Source organism: Danio rerio, chromosome 7, assembly GCF_052040795.2.
Source record: "Danio rerio strain M-AB ecotype USA chromosome 7, GRCz13ab, whole genome shotgun sequence".
NCBI lineage: Eukaryota > Metazoa > Chordata > Actinopteri > Cypriniformes > Danionidae > Danio > Danio rerio.
In genome coordinates, this window is record NC_141027.1 from 1413645 (window position 1) to 1435125 (window position 21481).

At 38.5% G+C, this 21481-nt stretch overlaps 3 protein-coding genes across 4 annotated transcripts in view; 1 reads left to right on the forward strand and 2 right to left on the reverse strand.

Annotated features, from left to right (window-relative positions):
• Positions 1-21481, reverse strand: part of alpk1 (alpha kinase 1) — an 859869-nt gene that overhangs the window by 759806 nt on the left and 78582 nt on the right. The gene's annotated exons all lie outside the window — the stretch shown is intronic.
• drap1 (DR1-associated protein 1 (negative cofactor 2 alpha)) overlaps positions 1-21481 on the reverse strand; it is a 660385-nt gene that overhangs the window by 355396 nt on the left and 283508 nt on the right. The window lies entirely within an intron of this gene.
• Positions 7877-19494, forward strand: epdl1 (ependymin-like 1). Of its 2 annotated transcripts, none has more exons than NM_001293702.1 (6): positions 7877-7996; positions 9909-9943; positions 12219-12353; positions 13158-13344; positions 16084-16171; positions 18056-19494. In NM_001293702.1, the coding sequence occupies exons 1-6, from the start codon at positions 7915-7917 to the stop codon at positions 18168-18170; spliced, it is 642 nt and encodes a 213-aa protein (NP_001280631.1). In that variant the 5' UTR covers positions 7877-7914; the 3' UTR covers positions 18171-19494. The 2 variants fall into 2 exon arrangements, with proteins under 2 accessions (NP_001280631.1, XP_087114729.1); XM_087258603.1 differs by lacking the exon at positions 7877-7996 and adding an exon at positions 8348-8420 and having other exon boundaries at positions 9741-9943.

The window sequence follows — 21481 nt, forward strand, 5'->3', positions numbered from 1 at the left end:
TCTATACTTGTTTTAGTTTCACGGTCATAACTACAAAGCACATGATGTATCAGCTCTTTAAATATTGTAAAGTATCTCACACTGTTGTGTCTTAGTTAATAATATTAACAATAAAAATAAAGACATAAAAATCGTGTAATTATACATTTGACCACCCTTATAACTGTTCATACCATTACCAATGCATGATCACACCCAGCATATTAGACTCAAATGTATCTTAATAGACGTCTATGTTCACAAATGGAAATTAACAGCACATTTACAAGTACAGAAATTTCCCACTGTTTGGTAAAATTAAGCATTTTATATATACAGAAACTGGTTTTCTGAGAATCACTTGTCTGCGGGATGTTAACGTGTTCCGGAAACATTCGAAAATGCTTGAGTTGAATCTATTTTAATTTATTGTCAAGGTTTGAAAAGTGCTTAAATTTTAGATAAAGTGCTTGGAATTGATTGCAAATGTAATTATTTTGCTTTCATAATAATGCATCTTTGCAAATATTCACCTATTTAAATATTTACTATATTTACCTATATATAAAATGTAAAATTACTCATTCATTCATTCATTTTCTTGTCGGCTTAGTCCCTTTATTAATCCAGGGTTGCCACAGCGGAATGAACTGCTAACACATCCAGCAAGTTTTAACGCAGAGGATGCCATTACAGCTGCAACCCATCTCTGGGAAACATCCACACACACACACACACACACTCATACACTACAGACAATTCAGCCTACCCAATTCACCTGTACCGCATGTCTTTGAACTGTGGGGGAAACCAGAGCACCCAAAGGAAACCCACGCGAAGGCAGGGAGAACACGCAAACTCCACACAGAAATGCCAACTGACCCAGCCGAGGCTCGAACCAGCGACCTTCTTGCTGTGCGGCGACAGCACTACCTACTGCACCACTGCTTCACCCCATGTAAAATTACTGGATGCAATGTTAAGTCCACTGGAGTTTGCTCGTGTGCCTATAGCGTAATCTGCGCAGGTAGCAGCACTATCCCATCTCTGTCATTTTAAAGCAGAGGGGGGAAAACATGCGTGGATGTTGTTTTTAAAACATGGTTTAAAGATAAAAGCTATAAATGCTTGACAAAAATATATCAATTCAATCACAAAGGTGCTCAAATTGTGCCATGAAAAGAAATAATATAGATCGCACCACAAAACACATCAAAAGGAAATAGCGAGCCCGATTTAAACATGTAAGGAGTAGACAGTGCAGATATTTGTGTAAAATGTAAGGAGTGAAGCAGAAAGTTTTCAGAAAAATAAACCGTGGAGTGAAGTACTGATACCAGAAGAATCTACTGAAGTACAGTAATGAAGTATTTGTACTTCGTTACATCCCATCTCCGCACTGTTGCCTCAGAACAAGAAGGTCGCTGGTCGAGTCCTGTGTGGAGATTGCATGTTCTCCCTGGTAATAGCATGCGTTTCCTCCAGGTGCTTTGTGTGTGTGTGTGTGTGTGTGTGTGTGTGTGTGTGTGTGTGTGTGTGTGTGTGGTAATGTTTCCCGGTACTGGGTTGCAGCTGGAAGGGCATCTGCTGTATAAAACATATATGCTGGATAAGTTGGCGGTTCATTCTGCTGTGGTGACTCCTAAATGTGGAACCTGAAGGAAAATGAATGAATGAATGTCATCAAATGCATTAAAGAGGACACCAATGCCATTTTACATCTGTCATTATGGTGATACACAGTTGTCTGTAGCTCCGCCCTTTTCTGAATAGAGCACATCTCATTTGCATTTAAAGCGACAGTCACCAAAACACCACAAAGCCTGGAAGGGTCAGTTCCAGAGAGCTGGAGAACATTATCTGTGTGCAATTCTCAGCTTAAACTTCACTTCAAAGGCCACAGGTGTCAAACTCAGCTAATCCGCAGTTCTGCACAGTTTAGCTTTGACCCACATTAAACACACCAGATCCAACTAATCGGGTATATGGCGAGCTACTGTTGTTCCCATACTGATAAACTTCCGGTGACCCGTTATCGTGAGTTTTTTTCCATTTTATACGGTTCCTTTAACAGCATCGATGTTGTAATGTCATTAAAATACAATCAATTAAACAGACTTTGGCATTCATTTAGGTGCTCAAGCGTAAAACGAGACAAAATAGCGTTTACTCACACGCGCCCGTCAGGATTGGCAGTCAGGCGCAGAAGCTCCATTGAATATACTGGAGTAAAATAAATGCTCATATTACAAAGACATGGCGGGGGAAATGTAATTCAATGCAGTGCTTCTTGTACAATCTGAGACCCACTTTATATCAGATATCACCCAGCCAGTGGAGATCGCTGATTTTTAAAGAAAACCGATTTTGCATTGGCATACATTGCATTTTTTAAACCTTTGGGTAATTGTGTTGAAGCAGGGTTGGGACTAAACTGTGCAGAGCTGCGGCCCTCAAGGAAGTGAGTTTGACACTCCTGGTGCATCAGAGACTTGTTTTACATCTTAGGGGCGGAATGAGTCACCATTAGGATTTACAGCACAGATAGCACTGTGTATATCACTGCCATTATGTCTATGGCTGCCATTGTGTCTAAAGACACAAGATAGATGCAACCAATGCAGATTAAAACGAGACAAAAAGCCGTTTACTCGCACACGCCTGTCAGAATCGGCAGGCTAGCGCAGAAGCTCCATTGAATATACTGGAGTAAAATAAATGCTCATATTTTAAAGATATGTCGGGGGAAATGTAATGTAATGCAGTGCTTCTTGTACAATCTGAGACCCACTTTATATCGGATATCACTCAGCCAGTGGAGATCGCTGATTTAGAAAGAAAACAGACCTTAAGCGCGCCGTTTTCGCAATGGCAAACAGTTCACAGGAAGCGCTTTACCCAGGTTACTGCCATATAAAAGTCCCATTAGCATGCTTCGGCATATACCCCATTAATCTGGGGTCACCACAGCAGAATGAACCGCCAACTTATCCAGCACATTTTACACCGCGGATGCCCTTCTAGCTGCAACCTATCACTGGGAAACATCCACACACACACACACACACACTACAGTCAATTTAGTTCATCAATTCTCCTAGCGCATGTTCAAGTTCAAGTTTAATTTATTTATATAGCACGTTTCCAGCTGCCACAAGGCCAAACAAAGTGCTTTACAGAGAAAATACAAAATCAATATGGGCATAATAAACAAAACAGCAATAGACACATCATGTAAAAAAAAGAGCATACACCGTTTAAAATAGATTATACAGAACAAAAAAGGTTTGGTTTCAAAGCCTAAAGAATGTAATAGTCCCTTTAAATAACTCTGCCTAGTTAAAAGGTGAAACCACAGCTGACCCCCGGTGCGCAAGTGTCTGGATGGAGCGCAGGTCGCAATCAGTTGAGATAAATAATGGGAGCCCATGCCATGTAAGGCTTTATAGACAGAAAGAAGAATTTTAAATTCCATTTGATTAACGCAACATTGCCCGTATCTGACCCAGCGTTGTGGTTATAAAAGCCCAGCATTTCTCTTTAAGTAAACTGATCCAACCGAAGCTCAAACCAGCGACCTTCTTGCTGTGAGGCAAACATGCTTCCCACTAAGCTAGCATAACACCCTTTAAATACCCTTTAAATACTGTATAATTATACTAATAATGCATTTTATTTAAAGGTGCCTTTCATGACACTCGAGGTCACCGTACAGGACAGCTAGAACAATCAATTCAAATAAATCACAATAAAAGCAATAGAAAACAATACAAACTTTCAAAATGCTGAAGAGAATGGGCTTTTCTAAACAGATGTGTTTTGAGTTCGGATTTAAATTGAGAAAGAGAGTCTAAATAATGGAGATCAGGAGGGAGTAAGTTCCAAAGCTGAGGAGCAGAGTGGCTGAAGGATCTGCTCCCCATGGTGACAAGGCGGACAGAGGGAACAGTGAGGTGAATGGAGGAAGGAGACCTGAGTGTTGGAGAAGGTGTGGTGATCCATTCATTCATTTTCTTGTCGGCTTAGTCCCTTTATTAATCCAAGGTCGCCACAGCGGAATGAACCGCCAACTTATCCAGCACATTTTTATGCAGCGGATGCCCTTCGAGCTGCAACCCATCTCTGGGAAACATCCACACACACACATTCACACCCACACTAGTACACTATGGACAATTTAGCCTACCCAATTCACCTGTACCGCATGTCTTTGGACTGTGGGGGGAAACCGGAGCACCCGGAGGAAACCGAATGCAGGCAGAACATGCAAACTCCACACAGAAACGCCAACTGAGCAGAGGCTCAAACCAGCGACCTTCTTGCTGTGAGGGGACAGCACTACCTACTGCGCCACTGCCTCGCCCAGGTATGGGGACATGAACAAGATCAGCAAGGTATGGAGGAGCGAGATTGTGGATGACTTTAAAAGTAAGAAGTATTTTATAATACATTCTGAAAGAGATGGGAAGCCAGTGAAGCTGTCGTAGAATGGGTGTGATGTGACAGAGCGAGCTTTTGTGATAATGCAGTGTTTTGTACCAGTTGTAATTTATGAAGAGGTTTTTTTAGGGAGGCCAAACAGAAGGTACAGTAATCTAAACGGGATGTGACTAAACTATGAACAAGAATGGCAGCTGAGTGAGGTGTGAGGGAAGGACGTAAACCATTTATATTTGGAAGGTGGAAATAGGCGGACGGGGTGACATTATGAACATGTGCAGTGAATGAAAGGGTGCTGTCGAAGATGACCTCCAGACTCTGAACCTGAGGGAAGGGGGTAATGACGGAATCATCTGTGGGAATGGAAAAGCTAATTGAGTCATGATGCAAACTCTTTTGAAGCAAGTGATTGTTTTCATGAATGGATCGACTCATTTGCTAAAAACATTAACTCAGACAGAGTTGCACATGCATATGAATATATTGAACATTTTAACAAAACACTCTAAAACATGCTGGGCTGTCATAACCCAACGCTTGGCCAAACAAAGACAAACCCAAACATTATTTTAAGAGTTTCTCTTTTAAATTTAATAGCAAAGATTAACCCAACAATGCCCAAATCTGACCCAACGTTGTGCCTACAAAAGCCCAGCACTTCTCCTTAATTAACCAACTGCATGCTTTTTTCACTTACTGAAGTGTACAGACTATAAACAGCTGCCAGTTACTGAGAGATTCACATGATCACACATGATGACTCTACACACAGTAAAGCCGGTTCTGCATTGGGAAATATGTGGCTGACATTCAGACTCCATCATCTGACTGTGACATAACTGATGTGCAGAGGCGTCATGTGACGGAAACCAGACCAGCTTCATTCCAGAGCTTCAAAACAAACACACACTCCTGTGGAAACACACACAGACACACACACACACACACACACACAGACACACACACCTGGCTCTTAATTGTGTCTCTCTTTTCCCAGTGTATTTGACTTCATGTCATGTAATTTGTTTATCTCTTTGCATAAAAAGCTTATACACACAGTGTCATTCATAAATGAGTTCTCCCTCACAGATCTCTCTTTGTTTTTGTGTAATGTTTTAAAGTAATATATTAGTGCAGAGGGTCACAGCAAGAAGGTCACTGGTTTGAGTCTCGGCTGTGTCAGTTGACATTTCTGTGTGGAGTTTGCATGTTCTCCCCGTGTTGGCGTGGGTTTCCTCTGGGTGCTCCGGTTTCCCCCACAGTCCAAACACATGTGCTATAGGGGAACTGATCAACTAAACTGGCTGTAGTGTGTGTCTGAATGAGTGTGTATGGGTGTTTCCCAGTGATGGGTTGCAGCTGGAAGGGCATGCGCTGTGTAAAACATATGCTGGATAAGTTGCTGGTGGTTCACTTCATTCCACTGTGGCGACCCCAAAAAAATAAAGAGACTAAGCCGAAAAGAAAATATATGAATGTTAGTGCAGATAGATTAGATTACTCAGAAGCAAATACAGAACTGATAAACTAAAATCACTACACACACATTAATATGTTGGGAAAATATTAAATACATTTTAATAAACTGGAAAAATCCAGAGAAACATAAAAAATATTTTCTTGAGTCGCAATTTTGTCGTGTGTAATGATTTTTCCTGCAGTACCTGGTTTGAATGCAGATGTATTATCTCTGTGTTCCTAAAGATGTTCATTGACCACACTCTTATTAATGCATATAACTGTTTAATACAACGCATCTGTTTAAAAATGCACCAATACATATCTATCTTCACTGAGAAACTGATAAAAATATTAATTTTACAAAGCAGGTGTCCTCATTTATGCTGAGCACTGTGTATACACTGTAAAACATCTATCATTTCTCATTTGCGGTTGTGATTTGTGATTATGGGATGTTGATCTCTGCTCTGTCTGCGTTGGATATTGAAAATTTAACTCTAAGGTTTAACAAAGTGTGTTTTATTGACATTTTAGAATTTTGAAATAATAAAAATAATATCTAGAGAAATACACTCACCGGCCACTTTATTAGGTACACCTGTCCAACTGCTCGTTAACGCATATTCTAATCGGCCAATCACATGACAGCAGCTCACTGCTTTTCGGCATGTGAACATGGTCAAGAGGATCTGATGCATGTAAAAGTGAGCATCAGAATGGGGAAGAAAAGGGATTTAAGAGACTTTGAACGTGGCATGGTTGTTGCCGCCAGACGGGCTGCGCTGAGTATTTCAGAAACTGCTGATCTACTGGGATTTTCACACACAATCATCTCTAGGGTTTACAGGGAATGCTCCGACAAAGAGGAAATATCCAGTGAGCGGCAGTTCTGTGGGCGCAAATGCCTTGTTGATGAGGTCAGTGGTCAGAGGAGAATGGCCAGACTGGTTCCAGCTGATAGAAAGGCAACAGTAACTCAAACAAGCACTCGCTACAACCGAGCTCTGCAGAAGAGCATCTCTGAACACACAACACGTCCAACCTTGAGGCGGATGGGCTACAGCAGCAGAAGAGCACACCGGGTGCAGCTCCTGTCAGCTAAGAACAGGAAACTGAGGCTACAATGATGTGGGGGAGATTTTCTTTGGGTCCATTAGTACCAATTGAGCATCAACGCCACAGCCTACCTGAGTATTGCTGCTGACCATGTCCATCCCTTTATGAGCACAGTGTCTCCATCTTCTGATGGCTACTTCCAGCAGGATAACGCAGCATGTCATAAAGCTCAATCATCTCAGACTGGTGTCTTGAACATGACGATGAGTTCACTGTACTCAAATGGCCTCCACAGTCCCCAGAGCTCAATCCAACAGAGCGGCTTTGGGATGTGGTGGAACGGGAGATTGGCATCATGGATGTGCAGCCGACAAATCTGCAGCAACTGTGTGATGCTATCATGTCAATATGGAGCAAAATCTCTGAGGAATATTTCCAGCAGCTTGCTGAATCTCTGACACCAAGGATTAAAGCAGTTCTGAAGGCAAAAGGGGTCCAACCCGGTACTAGTGAGGTGTACCTAATAAAGTGGCCGGTGAGTAAGTCTGTAACAAAAAAAATGTGCTGCAGTTTATTACAAGGTTTCTGTAGCATAATATTAAACATCAATCCAGACAATATAGCACTGCACACTATTAAATAGTTTTTTCCATCTTTTTTGTGTGTTGACAGATCAATATCCCATAATGCAAAAGCAGAAATAAATGGGGGAAAATAAGACACTGTACAATGTGTGTATAAGTATAAATGAATGAATGCAGGAAGTGATTCAGCAGATTGAGTATGTAAACAGAATACGGATTGAATGAAAAATGAAGCAGCTTTCTGACTCCAGGTCAGTGTTTATAATTCACAATGTGACACTGAAGACCCGGCAGTGGATCCCGGACTGAACTCAAGAGCTGTGTATGAGGAAGTGTGTGTGTGTGTGTTTACTGTCAGACAGCAGCTTAACTCTCCACATTGTGTGTGTGTGTGATGATGAAGCTGCTGCTGCTGTTTGTTGCTCCGCTGCTCTTTCTGACCGTCTGCTGTTCTGCGCAGAGACCACACCAATGCCGTAAGTCTGCAAATACTCTGAAATACTACACCCCTTTATAGTAAACACTGTGTTGTTGAGCTATACTATAGTACAGTGTATTATACTGCATATATTATAATCTACAGCATACTGTAGTATGAACTATAGTAAAACTAATAAACTGTGATAAATGCTGCAGTGTAGTTTAGTTTTTACTAAAGTAAAATGTAGTATAATGTACCCTATAGCTTATACTATTGTTTATTATTGGGTCATATATATATATATATATATATATATATATATATATATATATATATATGTATTAATATATCTGTGTTACCATAGCAACTATAGAATGCAAGCCAGCAGTACTTACATACTTTAAACATACTTCAAAAACACTAGAGCTTCTACTGTAGTTATAGTAATGTGGGGGGGGGACAGTATATATATATATACTGTCAACAAATCTGTAATATTACTCTTTTTTTTCCAGAAAAAAAGTTAAATAACGTCCATAAAATTACAGAAATTTACCGTAAAAAAAGAAAAAGTAAATTACAGAAATTTACCAGAAATATAAGTTTAAAGATATTTCTGTAATTAAATAAATAAATAAATAAATAATAATAATAATAATTTATATATATACATTATATATATATATATATATATATATATATATATATATATATATATATATATATATATATATATATATATATACATACATACATACATACATACATACATACATACATACATACATACATACATACATACATACACACACTCTACTGGTCAAAGGTTGGGGGTCAGTAGGATATGTAAATATTTTGAAATAAGCTTCTCCGGCTCACCAAGGCTGCATTTATTTAATCAAATGCACAGTAAACACTGTAAAATAGTGAAATGTTATTGCACTATAAACTAACTGTTCAACAGTAGATTATAATTTTATTTAATCGTTTATTCTAGTGACATTAAAGATGAATTTTCAGCTTCACTACTCCAGTCTTCAGTCACATGATCCCTCAGAAACTCTAATACTCTAATATTAATAATTACGAATATTATTATTACTATTAATAGTAATAGTATAATAGTAATACTAGTAATTAGTAATAAAAGCAATAATTTCTGGACTAATAATTTCATTTACAATAAGAAAGCAGGTATTTAAAATTTGAATAAATATTAAACTTTTTTTTTTTTTTTTTTTTTACATTCAATAAATGTCGCCTTGATGAAAACATGAAGAAAAAAAAAACTGACCCCAAACTTGATCGGTAGTGTATATATAAATATAAAATATATATTATAAAATATATACATGTTTAGATAAATCTGTACAATATGTACAAAACCATTTGTAATATTATCAGTCCTCAAGTAGATGTATTGCAGGACATAACTGATGTTGCTTTGTTTAGCAAGAAATTGGTTTAATTAGATTTTGATGATGTTTTTGCATGTGTCACATGTGTTGTTGTTGTGGTCAGTTTTTCAGCTCCTACGCTCTCAAAGTCATTCTGCATGAATCTATAAAATGCTTAAAATTGAATAGGATTTACTTCCTTGAATACATTTGATCACCATAATAAACAAATCGTCATGATTTACTGATCATATCACTCTATAGTGAATTTAATACATTTATAAACTCATAAAAGTCCCTCAGTAAGACTCCGGGGATGAGTATTTGAAGGAGTGCTCTATAAAAGCTTAATCTGAGGCAGAAATACAGCAGAATAATGAGTATGCCATACGAGTGCACCAGAGTGTTTTGGTATTTTAGGTATTTTTCAGGTGACCTTCAGTGCTTCTGCTTTCAGAGTAAACAGTGAAGTGAAATCAACTGAACAACAATACAGCACCCCCCCCCCTCCTCTCATAACGTCTTTTAAGAGTCCCTAAAGTGTGAATGCTGTGATCTTGTGTTTTGCAGACAGTCCACCGCTGCTGTCCGGCAGTCTGAGTGTGGTGAGCCTCTGTTTACATCATTAAGATCATTTACAGTACTAACACTGAACGTTTACATGACGGTCCTGCTTGGTCATTTTGGAGACTGAATAAGAATATACATGTAATAATGAGCAGGATAATGTACATCCAGCCAGTGTTTATCGTGATTATTACATGTACATTTGAAATACTTGATTCTGTTATGACATAACACTCACTGGCCACTCCATTAGGTACACTTTACTTTACCCCCGTTTGCCTTCAGATCTGCCTTAATCCTTGGTGTCAGAGATTCAGCAAGCTGCTGGAAATATTCCTCAGAGATTTTGCTCCATATTGTCATGATAGCATCACACAGTTGCTGCAGATTTGTCGGCTGCACATCCATGATGCCAATCTCCCGTTCCACCACATCCCAAAGCTGCTCTATTGGATTGAGCTCTGGGGACTGTGGAGGCCATTTGAGTACAGTGAACTCATCGTCATGTTCAAGAAACCAGTCTGAGATGATTGAGCTTTATGACATGCTGCGTTATCCTGCTGGAAGTAGCCATCAGAAGATGGAGACACTGTGCTCATAAAGGGATGGACATGGTCAGCAGCAATACTCAGGTAGGCTGTGGCGTTGATGCTCAATTGGTACTAATGGACCCAAAGAAAATCCCCCCCACACCATTACACCACCACCACAATGCTCGCTTTGAACTGCAGCAGATCGTCTTGACCATGTCTACATGCTTTACGCCCCATTCAGTGCTTCAGCGTCAACGTTTGACAATGGGCATGTTTTAAGTTGGGGATGATGTGATCGTCATAGCAGTGTCAGCCAATGAAATTCAGTCAGCAATAGGCCACTGTCTGAGCTAGTGTATTTGCATACAGCGATCTGATTGGCTGACGCTTCCGTCGGCGTTTGAAAACTTGAGCAAGTCCCAACTTGTGTAGCAAGCAACGCCACTGAACCGGCACCGATGGATCCACAATGCAGTTCGACAACACCTGATGTCACCCATTCAAAGTGAATGTGAAGCGTTGAAGCTGTATCGAGTTGCTGCCATGTGATTTGCTGAGCAGTTGGACAGGTATACCTAATAAAGTGGCCGGTGAGTGTAATTGTGTTATGTTAGGGCTAAAGTAGATTAACGAGGCTGTCATCTCAGAATAAATCTTGACAGGTTTATCAGCAGTTTAGTATGTTTCAGATTAATGTATAGTGTCCAGTATTATGTAATGATCAGGATAAAGTACATCCAGAAGTTTATTTTCTCAAAATAAAGCCTACAAAGTCTACAACAGTGCTGTGCTCCATGCCGGGTTGCTGATAAACCTGTCAGGCTTTATTCTGAGAGAACAACCTGCTGGATCTACTTTATCCCCAACAGAAAGTGCACCAGGCTCATCAGCTGCTGTTGTAAAGACTGAAAGGTTTATTGGCCATAATAACCATCCTGGATGTACTATATCCTGCTCATTACATGGATATTATTATTATTACTATTATTATTATTATTATTCAATTGCAAGATGGTGCCAAAGAGTTGAGAAATGTAGAGTGACAGATGAGTATTTATAGTTGATTTATAGCTTAGTGAAATTTTAAATTCTTTTTAAAAAAGTGATGTTTAATAGAGAACATTTTTATTGCCGGCAGCTAGCTCTCTGCAACTCTCACATGGTCGCCCACTGAAGCTAAGCAGGGCTGCGCCCGGTCAGTTCCTGGATGGGAGACCACATGGAAACTTTAGGTTGCTGCCGTAAGTGGTATTAGTGAGGCCAGCAGGGGACGCCCAACCTGTGGTGTGTGTGGGTCCTAATGCCCCAGTATAGTGAAGGAGACTCTATACTGCTCCTTGAGCGCCGTCTTTCAGATGAGACGTTAAACCGAGGTGCTGACTCTCTGTGGTCGTTAAAAATCCCAGGATGTCCTTGGTAAAAGAGTAGGGGTTTAACCCCGGCATCCTGGCCAAATCTGCCCACTGGCCTCCAAACATCCCAATATCATAATTGGCTTCATCTGTCTCCTCTCCACCTATCAGCTGCTGTGTGGTGTGCGGTCTGGCGCTGCACACTGGTGGTGGATGAGGAGATTCCCCCCTATTGTGTAAAGCCTATTATTATTACAATTATTATAGCATTTGTTATAATATTGAGTTACTAACACTGTATATATTCCCTAATGGCTAAATGATTGCTAGTACCTGAATGCGTCTGTATCATTAGGTTTAGCAGTGGTTTCTCAACGTAAACAGACTTATATATACATAAACACACACACACACGTGTTGTTTTCCAGAGCGCTCGAGATGGTCAGGACTGGGCGGTTGCCAAATATCGCTATGATGCGTTCGGGCAGCGGATCCGACTGTGGGAGTTTGGTGAAGTGGACAGTAAATCCTTCCACCTGAACATGCTGTTCCTGTTTCGAGAGGTAAAACACACACACACACACACACACACACACACACACACACACACACACACACACACACACACACACACACACACTGTGAGAAACCGCACTGAGGAACTGGGGACAGTTGAGAGATACTGTACGTGTGAACCTCAGCGTGCAGCAGAGAGTCAGAGGAACAGAAAGCAGCAGATCCTCAGATCCTGCACACTTACTGTCTATATAGTGGAGAGATCAGCAGATACAGCACAACTCCTGCACTCACATGGCAGCAGAATCAATCTGGAGAAACATGTGCTGAGATCCCTGAACACACACACACACACACACACACACATACACACACACACACACACACAAGCAAACAATCTCTCTATCACACACACACACACACACACACACACACACACACACACACACACACAAACAAACAAACAAACAAACAAACAAACAGACAGACACGCATACAAACAAGCATGTAAACACACAATCTCCTTCTCTTACAAACACACAAACACACACACAAACAAACAAACAAACAAAAACAAGCACACAAACATGTCAAACACACACACAAGCAAACAATTTCTCTATCTCACACACACACACACACACAGGCACACACAAACAGACACGCATACAAACAAGCATGTAAACACACAATCTCCTCCTCTTACAAACACACACACACACACACACACACACACACCAAACAGATTGAAATGAAAACCAGTGGAATGTCCCCACAATTCACAAAAACAAACATGTGTATGTATGCATGTATGTATATATGTGTGTGTGTGTGTGTGTGTTTGTGTGTAGGGTGTTGTTTACAGCATGAACTACAAGAATGAGACGTGTCAGAAGAATGCCCTGCACAGCTCCTTCCACCCCTCACGGATCCCCCGTAATGCAACACTCCTGGCGCAGGTGATTCTGGGCGGCTCGTCGGCTCCAGGTGAAGGTCTGCTGGTCAACACCTGGACAGGAGACGTACCTGAGACTCAAGGTAAACACACATACACACACACCATACACACAGCACTTACAGAAACACTGCACTCTTATCAGGAAAGCCACTGCAAACACACGCTGTATTTACTGAGGGTTTTCATCTTGCTTCTTGTCCAAATATCTCAAAATCCTTAAATCAGGAAACATTTTCTAGACAAGCACAAGATGTTGTGTTGTGTTCAGAAATAATGAGTCAGTCAGTTTTTCTATTTTAATAATAATCATACAATCAATATCAAAATAATCATCAGTTGCAGATTTGAAGACTTGATTTCCCTCCTAATTATGACTTTTATCTCATAGTTGTTTTATTGTGTCACATTCATTTACATTTATGTGCTTTATTTAGCATTAGCATAAGTTTTACTTTTCATATTCAACATTCTACATTAGGAGTCAACAGCTCTGTAAAAATATCTGATAATAATAGGATTATCTCATAATTTCGTTGCACATTATTGACGTTTTAGCTCATAATAATGATTCAGCATGCCAGAAGGTTTGTTTTTCACACAAGACAAATACCAGTGGATTATAATATGCATTACATTGAAAAAAATATCTACATTTTGGTTACAAAAAAAAAAATCTGACAATTTTCTGATTATTATCTCATAATCATCTTTTATTGCACAGATTAGATGTTTCCCTCATAATCATGACAATGTCAGAATAATGACATGCCAAAACTGGGATTATTTAGAGTCTTTAAAACTGTTTTTAACTTGTAGTTTGGAAGCTCAAAGTCCACTATATGGAGAAAAAAACCCTCTGAAAATGTCAATATTTTAATCTGTTATCTCATATTTGTCTTGTCACATCTTTACAACTGAAATCTTATGTCTGACATCTGAAAGCTTAAACTTTATCAACGAGCTCAGACTTTTAATCTTCTTTTTTTGACTTGATTGAATATTGTCCTCCTGATTATGACTTTTATCTCATAATTGTCTTTATAGGTCACAATATTGACGTTTTAGCTCATAATTATGATTCAGCATGTCATACGGTTTGTTTTGCACACAAGAAAAATGGCATAATAGATTATACCATGCATTACATTAATAAGTCAACATTTTGGTTAAAAAAACTGACAATTTTTGAATTATTATCTCATAATTGTCTTTTATTGCACAGATTAGATGTTTTTTCCTAAATAATGACAAACTAAGGCTGAGATTATTTAGAGTCTCACTCACGACTCAAAACTCCTTTTTACGTTTAGTTTACTTGTAGAAGCTCAACTATTAAAAGTCCACTATATGGAGGAAAAACCATCTCAAAATGTCATTATTTTGATCTATTATCTCATATTTGTCATCATTTTAACTTAGATCTCATATCGGACATCACTTTTTGATTTGATTGAATATTGTCCTCCTAATTATGACTTTTATCTCATAATTGTCTTTATGTCAAAGTATTGACATTTTAGCATATAGTTATGATTTAGCATGCCAGAAGTTTTGCTTATCACAAAAGACAAATGCCATAGCAGATTATAACTTGCATTACATAAAAAAATAAAAGTACTAGAAGTCCACTAAACCACTAAATAGAAAAAAAACCCTCCCAAAAACCTCATTATGTTGGTCTTTTATCTCATATTTGTCTTCAGGCATCATTTAGACTCTCATATCATCTCAAAGCTTAAACTTTATCAATGAGCTCCGTCTTTTAATCTTGTATTTTAGACTTGATTGAATATTGTTCTGCAATTTATGACTTTTATCTCATAATTGTATTTATATGTCCCAATATTAACGTTTTAGCTCATATTTATGATTTAGCTTGCAGGACAAATGGTATAGTATGATATAATATGCATAACACTGAAAAATAAAGAACTAAAAGTCCACTAAATGAAGGGAAAACCCTCTCAGGTGTCATTATTTTGATCTATTATCTCATAGTTGTCATCATTTTGACTTAAATCTCATGTCCGACATCTCAAAACTTAAACTTCATCAATAAACTCAGTGTTTTAATCTTGTGCTTGTAAAATAGTCCTGCTAATGATGGCTTTTATCTCATAATTGTCTTTATCAGTCACTGTATTGACATTTTAGCTCATACTTATGATTCAGCATGCCAGAGGTTTTGTTTTTCACACAAGACAAATGGCATGCTTTATATTTAGTTTTTTAGACTAGACTTGATTGAATATGGTCTTCCTAATTATGAGTTTTATCTCATAATTGTCTTTATATGTCACAGTATTGACACTTTAGCTCATAATTATGATTCAGCATGTCTTAAGAGTCTTTAAAAGTCCACTATAAAGGGATAAAAACATCTCAAAATGTCATTATTTTGATCTATTATCTCATATTTGTCTTCATTTTAACCTGTCTCACATACGACATCTCTTAAACTGTCAGTGAACTCAGATTTTTAATTCTGTATTTTTGACTTGATTAAATATGGTCCTCCTAATTATGACTTTTATCTCATAATTGTCTTTATATGTCATAATATTGACATTTTAGCTCTTAATAATGATTCAGCATGTCATAAAGTTTGTTTTTCACACAAGACATTGGGCATAATAGATTTTACCATGTATTACATTGAAAAACTTAATTTTGATTAAAAAAATACAGAAGAAAGCTATAAGGAAATGTTCTTTCTGGGAGTGAACTAATGCTAATTTGCTAATTGCACAAGTTTGAGACTTCTTATTGAGCTGAATGAGTCTTCACAATGCTTTATAACTGTGTTGTACTGTGTACAGGTAAATATGTGGCCACAGTGACTGAGTTCGGCTGTATCCCGGTGTCCACACTCTACTACACAGAACAGACCGGCTGGGTCACCACCACGTAAGATAACCCTCTTTGAACTAAACTTTGCAGGGCTGCAGCCCTCCAGGAATTGAGTTTGACATCCCTGATCCAAACAGAATAAGTAAATCCATCTCGAAAACCATTGATATCAGCGTAAAATCAAAATAAACCCTCATCATTTACTCACCCTCATATTCACAACACCAATCCCTTCAGAGAATCTTCATGAAGAAATGAAATCATCCATCTGAATCGAGGACTTTAATCCAGGTCTACTAATGGAGATATTACTGAAATGTCATACTATGAGTAAAATGAGAGAAATAGCCTTTCTAAAAGTGCTTATACAGTACAGATCAAGCATATCTTACATTAGTTCTGTTCGTGTTTAAGGGGATAGTTCACCCTACTTATTTAATCACCTTCGGTCTTCTTCAGCCGAACATTAAAGCAGATTTCGGAGCTGAATCTGTAGTTCTCTGAGCTTCATATAATGGCAGTGAATGGGTGACAGGTTTAATAAAGTAAAAATAAACACTTACGCTTTATTCACACGGGGCGTCAGCATCAACGCTTCCCCCTCACTTTGAATGGGTGACGTCAGGCGTTGCCGAACTGCATTGTGGATTCGTCGGCGCTGCTTCAGAGGTGTTGCTCGCTGCAGAAGTTGGGACCAGCTCAACTTTTCAAGCGCCAATGAAAGTGTCAGCCAATCAGATCGCTGTATGCAAATACACCAGCTAGACAGTGGCCTCTTGCTGACTGAATTTCATTGGCTGATGCTGCTATGACAAACGCGTCAGCCCCAACTTTAGACACGCCTTCAGTCAAGCAATGACGCTGAAGCCCTGTGTGAATGGAGCGCTAGAAACGAGTCCAAATCAATAGTCATGGCTACCGATGACACACTGAGATGAAATGATGGCTACGTAAAAAACGCAACAAGATTTTTCTGCATCACAATATGGAAAACAAAACCTTAAAGTCTGCATAATCCGGAAGATGTGACTGTTTGTTTTGTGACAGTTCCTAGAGAAACAGAATATTAAATGAGTAAACAGTGGGCGTGGCTTTTTTTTTACTGCGAGCTGATTGGATGTAGCAAAGTCATTTAGTGAGATGGGGAAAAAGGTTTGGAGAGAGTTATTACAACCTAACAGACTCCTCCTCCTCCTCACCATTTCTGTTTGTGATCAAAGCGATGACAGCTGGAGGGGCGTGGTTAAGATTGTTAGCCCCACCCACTACCCCAGACAGACCTAGGGCCCTATCATGCACTCGGTGCAATGTAGCACAAGGCTGGACGCAATTGTTGTTTGCTACTTTCAGCTTGGCGCAAGAGTCGTTTTGATGTTTTCCGCCACGCTGTTTAAATAGCAAATGCATTTGCGTTCATATGTGCGCCCATAGGCGTTCTGGTCTAAAAAGGGAGGCATGTTGAGGCGCATTGCTATTTTGAGAAACCGGGGGTTTCATGACAATTTGCTTTTGTATTATGTTATTATTATTTTAATAATTTTGTTTTATTAAAAGCAACACACCTATAACTCATTAAGAGAATAAGCTCAACCCTGTTAGACCATGCGCCACGGCGCAAAGCGGATTTTTCCGTCCTTAAAATAGCAAAAGTGGATTCTGACACGCCCTGAATGCGTTTGCGCCCTGCACTTTGCACATGGATCATCAAAATAGAGCCTTAATCTGAGAATTGAACTGAAAACCAAGATTTCAGTTCAAGTTTCAGTTTAGATTACAAGAGCAAACATAATGAAACGCAGAGATGAATTATTCCCCACGAAATTAGCAGTGTGAGCTAACAGCATCGACATGGCTAGTATTGATTTGATGTGGACTTTAACTGTGTTCCTTCATCCAGCAGTGTTTGCTTGGCCGTGAACTCGTATTGTTTGTGTTTTCCAGCTATTTTAACGCAGTGACGGGAATCCCGGACCCGGAGCAGTTCATTCCTCCCCCATTCTGCAATGAAACAGAAACTGAAGAGGACACGCTGGATTTCTTCAGCGCCTTTTTCTGATCACTCTGTGCTGCACGTTTAATATGATCTACACAGCGGTCAACTGATGAAGGCTTCTGGCAAACGCAGTCATTTTAACCCTCCAGCTTCCCCAAGGATATCTGTGGCCATTTAGAGCCACTTTATTTAGGCTTGTCCATAATCTGAGCAGTTTATTATATATTAGTAACACTTTACAATAAGGTGGTATAAGTTAATCTATTTGGTAACATGAACAAACAATGAACACATTTAATCCAGTGCTAGCTCATGTTAGTAAATGTAAATACAGCTGCTGATTGTTAGTTCATGTTAACTCACAGTGCATCTGCTAAGTTATTAATTTCATCAGTGAATGTTGATCTATGATTGTTAAATGCTGTACAAGCACTGTTATGAACCCTGATTGTAAAGTGTGACCTGTATATTGACATTTACAAGTTTATTATTTGAGCACACACAGACAAAGAGGGTTAAAGTGGTTGAAAGATCATTTTCTTTTCTGTTTTGTTTAAATAGTTTCTTTTAAATCAGTAATTTAAGGACTTGGCTATGTTTTATAAGTCTGCTATTTGAGCAAACACAAAAAAAACATGAGTTGTTTCAGCAAATCTAACTGTAAAGAGGACTTTATCATAACATCATTTTTCCTATAGGAAATGAATAGAGAACAGTCAAAATAAAAGCATTTGTTTAAAAATCTGTACTTTTAGAGGCATATTAATCACAAAAAAAAAACAATGCCAAAATAAAATCTCTAATTACGTAATTTGGAAGTTTGACCAATACATTTATATGACCTTATTTAGAAAATAAATGCATGAAAATTGGGTTCACACTTGAGATATTGAAGCCCGAAAGTGTCCAGAAGGTGGCTTTAGGGTTAAATAACTGTTTACATTTGCTCTTTATGATTCAATCTCCTAATAATGACAATCAAATGCGCTGTAAATCATTAACGAAAGGGAATTATACTTTAACGAATGCTGTGATTTCAGGTTCATTTATGTTTTGTAGATTTCTGACAATGAAGTAAAACTGTGTTGATGTTCTACACCTTCTCCTCATCTTTATAGTGTAAATGTGGGATTAAAGATCCTCTATTATAGTGATTCATCTCTAGATAGAGTTTCTAATGAATGAAGGATTTAAACAGCTGTCAATTAATCAATGCTTTCTGCAAATCAAAGCCATTTTAAATAATGCTTTACGTTTGTTTTGATGATTTAATCTCTGAATCACAGAAATAAATGCACTTTAAATCAAAGGGAATTATACGTTTAAAAATCTGCAATTTCTTATTCAAGTTTTATAGATTTCTGTCAATAAACAACAACAAAAAGAGCATTTTGTGTTTTGTTTTTTCCTCCAGAAGCTTGTCAAATGCATAAACCAGAGATGCTTAAACTAGTCCCCGCAGGTCAAGATTGGCCCATGTTAAGCTTTGGTTTGGCAAATCTGAGAAGAGAGGGAGAATTATCAGGATGGTTTATTTCTAATTTACTGTAAGCTTTCATTGCAACACAGGCTCATTCTGAATATGTACCCCATATACACTTCTGGAGATCACAAATTATGCAGCCAGAAGTATGACGGCATTCCTTTCCCGCTGTTACCAGTTTGTCTAGTGGCTCGCAGGACTTGAGACACAATAAGGAGTTGACCACGAACACAAAGCTCGACTCTGGCCTAGAATGGTTCCAGAAAGCAGGTAAGACAAAAACAAAAGCCAACAAATAAAATAAACAAGTAAACAACAGGGTGAGAATGTGGGAAGATCTGAAAACGTGGCAAAAATCAGGCAGCTGTGATGGCTTTTCTTTGTCGGGATTGCTTTTAAAAACACTATCGTCTGGGTTTTGACGGGGGGTGGGGGGGTATCAGACAAACAGTCAGTCAGTCGACAACGGCCTCTGGTGGATTTATATGAGAACAGCAGGCACGAATGGCACTATCGAGAGAAATTTAAGATCTGAAAAAGCTTACACAGCGGCCTCTGGTGGATAACCGTGAGAACAGCAGGCATGAATGGCACTCAGGAGAGAAATCTAAGATCTGAAAAAGTGTACACAGCAGCCTCTGGTGGATACACAAAAACTGCAATAAAAAAAAAAAAAACAGCTCCAGGGACAAATTTGGTGCTCTCCAGAAATGTATGCAGGGGTACATTTTCAGAAAGAGCCTGTGTTCATTTTTTTGTTTTCTTTTTTGCTAAGCTACAACAAACTGAAGGGAGCTGTTTCACTTAAATAAATCAGATTTTGTTTTGAAATGTGCGTACTGTCACTGGACGGATAGAGGACAATGCAGAGACATCAGTGAGCAAATGAAGGCAGATTCTGCTAGACTAGTGCACTCTGCATTCAACTCCACTGGGTTATGTTATGTTTTTTATTGTAATCAGCTATACTTGATCATTATACTGCATTAGTAATGTTTTTTATTGACTTTTAAACTCTATGAAATAAATAAGGAAATTACCTAAGGCAAGTGTCGGCCCACGGCTCTCAATGATTTTGGGCTTTTGGCCATTTATATGGAAAAGTTTGTGCACCCCTGGCATAAACTATTAAAACACTGAGCCAACATGATGATGACGAGTAAATCAACCAGTGATCATGAATATGTGCAATATTTCACATGCATCTTAACATTTAGAGGGGTTCCTCTGGAAAATAGGATCCTTTTTTTTATTCATCTACTCCAAATTATGTGAGCAGGGCACTCTGAATTCTGAATTTAAAGAGGAAAATTTCTGTAAAAATATGCTTTAATTTCTAAATAACAAAAATAAAAGGGACTTCAAATAATTTAAAGGAAATTATGCTTTTAAAAACTCTGCATTTTCTTGTTCATTCATTCATGTATTATAGATTTCTGTCAATAAACCAAAGAAATGCATTTAATGTCTTGTTTTTCCATCTTTATTGCAGTCGTCTCCATAAGAAACGCGTCAAATGCATAAACTATTAAAACACTGAACCAACATGATGAAGAGTAAATCAACTGAAGCTCGGAGATGTTAAACACAGACAACAGTGACTGAAAACACACACACTTGTGCTTCAGTCTTGCATAAAACATGAATTACACAAAGCAGCCGTGTGTAAATGTAGGATTAAATAGTGGTTACCTCTAGATTGAGTTGGTCCTTTATAATGAAGCGCTGATGAAATAATCAATTACTGGTGCAAAACTACAATGCAAAAGTTAACTTATCAGTGAAAAATGAGTTTTAATTAGTGCTATTTAATGTGGATTTCCCTACAGCCTTTCTACATTTCCTCATTTCAGCTCCTCCACCAGATCAAGGTCATTCACTAAATAACTAA